Source organism: Crocuta crocuta, unplaced genomic scaffold, assembly GCF_008692635.1.
Source record: "Crocuta crocuta isolate KB4526 unplaced genomic scaffold, BGI_CrCroc_1.0 scaffold348, whole genome shotgun sequence".
NCBI lineage: Eukaryota > Metazoa > Chordata > Mammalia > Carnivora > Hyaenidae > Crocuta > Crocuta crocuta.
This window is the reverse complement of record NW_027529573.1, coordinates 585597-591415: the sequence shown is the minus strand read 5'-3', so window position 1 is coordinate 591415 and position 5819 is coordinate 585597. Positions and strand designations below refer to the sequence as shown.

The following is a 5819-nucleotide window of genomic DNA, read 5'->3' as shown; positions in this document are numbered from 1 at the left end:
CAAAGTTGCAGGGTACAAAATCAACGTACCAAAATCGGTTGCATTTTTATACACCAGTAATGAAGCAACAGAAAGAGAAATCAAGAAACTGATCCCATTCACAATTGCACAAAAAAACATAAAATACCTAGGAATAAACCTACCCAAAGATATTAGAGATCTGTATGATGAAAACTATGAAAAACTATGAAGGAAATTGAAGAAGACACAAAGAAATGGAAAACATTCCATGCTCATGGGTCAGAAGAATAAATATTGTTAAAATGTCATTATTACCCAAAGCAATCTACACATTCTTGGCAATCCCAATCAAAATTGCATCAGCAGTCTTCTCAAAACTACAACAAACTATGCTAAAATTTGTATGGAACCACAAAAGACCCCGAATAGCCAAAGTAATATTGAAGAATAAAACCAAAACGGAAGGCATCACCATCCCAGACTTTAGCCTCTACTACAAAGCTGTCATCATTAAGACAGTATGATATTGGTACAAAAACAGACAAATAGGCCAACGGAATAGAATAGAGAACTCAGAATTGGACCCACAACAAATGTATGGTCAACTAATCTTTGACAAAGTGGGAAAGAGTATCCAATGGAAAAAAGATAGCTTCTTTAACAGATGGTGCTGGGAGAACTGGACAGCAAAATGCAGAAGAATGAAACTAGATCATTTTCTCACACCATACACAAAAAGAACCTCAAAGTGGATGAAGGAACTGAACGTGAGACAGGAAACCATCAAAACCCTAGAGGAGAAGTCAGGGAACAACCTCCTTGAATTCAACCGCAGCAATTTCTTACTTAACCCATCCCCAAAGGCAAGGGAATCAAGAGCAAAAATGAACTATTGGGACCTCATCAAGATGAAAAGCTTCTGCAGGTCAAAGGAAATAATTAATAAAATTTAGGCACCGGCAGAATTGGAAAAATTGTTGCAAATGAAATATCAGATAAAGGGCTGTATCCAAAATCTATAAGGAACTCACCAACCTCCACACTCGAAAAACAAACAATCCGGTGAAGAAATGGGCAGAAGATATGAACAGACACTTCTCCAAAGAGGACATCCAGATGGCCAACAGACACATGAAACGATGCTCAGCATTCCTCCTCATCAGGGAAATGCAAATCTAAACTACATTGAGATACCACTTGACGCCAGTCGAGTGGCTAAAATGAGGAAATCAGAGAACACGAGATGCTGACGAGGATGTGGAGAAACGGGCACCCTCCTACACTGTTGGTGGGAACGTAAACGGGTGCAGCCCCTCTGGAAAACAGCGTAGAGGTTCCTCAAAAAATTAACAATAGAACTCCCCTATGACCCAGCAATAGCACTGCTAGGAATTTACCCAAGGGATACAGGAGTGCTGATGCATAGGGACACATGTACCCCAATGTTCATAGCAGCACTCTCTACAATAGCCAAAGCATGGAAAGAGCCTAAGGGTCCATCAACTGATGAATGGATCAAGAAGATGTGGTTTATCTACACAAAGGAATACTACATGGCAATGAGAAAGAATGAAATCTGGCCATGTGTAGCAACATGGATGGAACTTGAGGGTGTTATGCTGAGTGGAATAGGTCAGGCAGAGAAGGACAGATACCATATGTTTCCATGTTGATTAGGAGGAACTTAATGGAGCACCATGGAGGAGAAGAAGGGGAAAAATAGTCGGGGAGAGGGAGGGAGGCAAACCATTAGAGATTTTTGATTACTGAGACTGAACTGAGGGCTGATGGAGGTGGGGGAAAGGGTAAGAGGAGTGATGGGCATGGAGGAGGGCACTTGTTGGGATGAGCACTGGGTGTTATATGGAAATCAACTTGACAATAAACTATTAAGAAAAAATAATATTATAAATAAATAAAGTCACTATCTGCCTGTTCAGACTTGAGAAAGAAAGGAAAGAACTTGGTGAATAAACTTCAAATGAAAATTTTAAAAAAAAAGATCGATTTGTTGAACATTTAATATGTGATTAGGAAAAGGAGACTCTGGAGTTGATTTTCACATCAGAGCTGGTACACAGACCCATGGTTGTATGATGGCTGAATGGACGGACAGTCTGATGGACAGGCAGATGAATTCGAATATTTCTTTTATAATGAATTTGTCTTGGTTTGGGGAAAATAAGATTTCAAAGTTTCAGTTTACCATAAATCTAACAGCTTTTTTAAGAAACTGAATTTAGTGGCAAAAAGAAAATTTAAGCAAACATGAAACCAATTCAGGAATACTGAATTTTTGTATGAAAACCAAATGTAAACCAGATATTACCTTCATCAACATCATTATCAGCTTCTTCATGTCTTTTCTCTTCTGCATCTAAATCAATTCGTTCCTCCTTACTGTTCCGAAGAGCCCAGCACAGACGATACAGCTACACAAAGACCACAGACAAGCACGTTAGTGATGGACAAATGTTTAAATAATACGATGGTACATTCATTTATTGTTTAGTGCAAGAAAATCAAATGACATTGCATAGTATATGTAACAAAGAAATGTCTTCTGCCATAATAATTCACAAATACACACTATTTAAAATTATTGATGTTTTAAACTCTTTCAGTAGTAATTAAATACTCATAAGTAATAGTCCTTAAAAAAATTTTTAACGTTTATTCATTGTTTAGAGACAGGGAGACAGAGTGTGAGCAGGGTAGGGGCAGAGAGGGAGGAAGACACAGAATCTGAAGCAGGCTCCAGGCTCTGAGCTGTCAGCACAGAGCCTGATGCAGGGCTCGAACCCACAAGCCATGAGATCGTGACCTGAGCTGAAGTTGGACGCTTAACTGACTGAGCCACCCAGGTTCCCCATCTTAAGCAATATTCTTAAAACTCTTACTTCTGGATTTATAATTTCATAAAAGTCAAATATATATCTAGCTTACAGTACCCTCACTTCACTCATCCTTATCATTCAGCTGTTATTAACTGTATCATATTACTTTCAGTTTGTCTAGCGGTTACGTTTGTAACTTATAAAATATTTTTTTAGGGGCACCTGGGTGGCTCAGTCGGTTGAGCGTCTGACTTTGGTTCAGGTCATGACCTCATGGTTCGGGTTTGAGCCCAGCATCAGGTTCTGTGCTGACAGCTCAGAGCCTGGAGCCTGCTTCAAATTCTGTGTCTCTCTCTGTCTTTGCTCCTCCCCTGCTTGCGCTTTGTCTTTCTGTGTCTCTCAAAGGTAAATAAATGTTTAAAAATATAAAAATAAAATAAAATATCCTTTTTAGCTCCATTCCTGGATTCATCGTGTTTAGATCATATCTATGTACTACTATTAAGTTCTGATAACAATTTGTGCCCTTATACATCCATTCTCCAGCCAACCTCCAAGCTTTTGTCAAATGTATCATTATTTTAAAACTGCTATAAGCTTTATAGAATTTAATTGTTTTCTATAAATATGATTAATATTTCCATGCTTTGTATGTTGGCTAAAAATTAGAAAATAGCTATTTATGCTATTATGTAACTTTTTTCTATGCCATAGATCCAAGACATGTAATTGGACACAATGAATGAATACCAGCTCTAGGTCATTCTAAGGAAAGGGTTCCAAGTGTCAACTGGGTTTCAAAATTATAATCAATCATATGCTCAAAGTGATGTGTCATTTTAATTGGCCTCATACTTGGCTCATGACTCTTGTAGAGATTTACTAGGATTTATAATTGGCTTTTTAAAATTTATTGTAGGCATAACAAGCATACGCTTCCACCTTACCACTAAGATTCCTAATTGTAGCTTCATAAAGTTCTTAATCCTAGCATTTTTTTAGTGTTTATTTAATCTTGAGAGAGAGAGACAGAGTGCGAGATGGGGAGGGACAGAGAAAGGGAGACACAAAATCCAAAGCAAGCTCCAGGCTCTGAGCTGTAAGCACAGAGCCCGACGTGGAGCTTGAACTCACGAATCATGAAATCACGACCTGAGCCGAAGTCAGATGCCCAACCGACTGAGCCATCCAGGTGCCCCTTAATCCTAGCATTTCTTATACAGTATATATTTTCTTGCTGAAACCCTTTTATTTGGGCTCCTTGAATTTTTGTTCTAACTTGGACAGGTACTTTTTAGTCTTGCCAAAACAAAGTATCATTCTGAGATTTCTTTTTACTGAATTGCTAGGTTAGATCCACAACACTACTCATAACGTTCTCTGATGTGACTTTTGATATTTATCAGTCCATTTTGAAAATTCAAACCTCATAGTATATTTATAAAACATAAACATAAATTACATAAATGGTGTTATTGATTCTTTAGACACATTTTTTAAAAAACTTAATAATAAATTGTAGTTATTTTTGTTGCCATATAAAGCTTAATGTTTATATTTCTTTGAAAAATATAATATATTTTCTAGTATTTTTTTTCCATTCAATTCCCAATATTCAACACAAATATTTGTTGTGACTTCTGGTGACATGTCTTTGATAAAGTAATGTGAACCATTCTGTGTTTTGGATTTCCCCATCCACAAATAATATTTACTACTTTCTAAGGGAATATGCAAATAAATACTGCTTCAAAGACTGAGTGATAAATGCAAAATAAATAAAAGTTATACACATGAGTAATACATTCAAATAATGTTAGTATGTAAGCAATATTTAAGTTAAAAAATGACTAATATTCTTGATTCCTTTGCTTTGGGGGAATGTGTCAAGTAAGAGGTTGCTGCGGTGGAGGTCAAAGAGGTTGTTTCCTGCTTTCTCCTCTAGGGTTTTGATGGTTTCCTGTCTCACATTCAGGTCCTTTATCCATTTTGAGTTTATTTTTGTGNTACTACATGGCAATGAGAAACAATGAAATCTGGCCATGTGTAGCAACATGGATGGACCTTGAGGGTGTTATGCTGAGCGAAATAAGTCAGGCAGAGAAGGACAAATATCATATGTTTGCACGTATAGGAGGATTAGGAGGAACTTAACAGAGGACCAAGGGGGAGAAGAAGGGGGGAAATGGTGGGGGAAAGGGAGAGAGGCAAACCATGAGAGACTCTTGAACGCTGACAAAAACAGAATTGATGGATGTAGGGGGGAGGGGGGATTGGCATGGAGGAGGGCACTCGTGGGGATGAGCACTGGGTGTTATGTGGAAACTAATTTGACAATAAACTATCTATTAAAAAAATGACTAATATTTGCTTCTCCTCTATAGTGTTTCCCCCAGAGATACCTTTTATTGAGGGCACTTGTTGGGATGAGCACTGGGTGTTATATGGAAACCAACTTGACAATAAACTATTTAAGAAAATAAAAAGATAAAATAAATTAAATTTAAAAATAAAAATAAACTATCTAAGGCCACACAGGTCCACTAGGGAAAAAAAACTTTCTGGTGTATATGCTTTAAGGTATTTTTTCCATTGTTAGACCAATGTGTGTGTGTGTGTGTGTGTGTGTGTGTGTGTGTGTGTGTGTTATTTTCAAAAGGTGATCTTATATAATACCATATTATTCTGCAAGTTTTTCCCCACTTAACCATATCATGGACATTTAAGAAAGCAAATAATAGAGCTCCTCAGGCTTTTGAACAGCTGCATGGTATTTAGTGTACCATGTGCTAGTGTATCCATTTCACTAGCAATGGAAATTTAGGTTGTTTCCATCTTTTTCTACTAGAAACCTTTTGCAGATAATATCTTTATACGTATATTTTTCCTATTTGTGTATTTCTACACAATAAGTTCCTAGAAATGGGGTTGTTGGTTCATAAGGTATGAGAATTTTAATTATAATTGATACATATTCCCTAATTGTCCTCCTACAAATTATAAAATTCATACATTACCAAT

General features: G+C 37.0%; 1 protein-coding gene across 2 annotated transcripts in view; it reads right to left on the bottom strand.

The window, feature by feature from the left end:
* Positions 1-5819, bottom strand: part of LOC144229465 (solute carrier family 5 member 4) — a 54712-nt gene that overhangs the window by 12754 nt on the left and 36139 nt on the right. For both annotated transcript variants that reach the window (XM_077761498.1, XM_077761499.1), the window contains exon 15: positions 2291-2393. In XM_077761498.1, coding sequence (XP_077617624.1) covers positions 2291-2393 — 103 coding nt within the window. The remainder of the gene's footprint in view (positions 1-2290; positions 2394-5819) is intronic.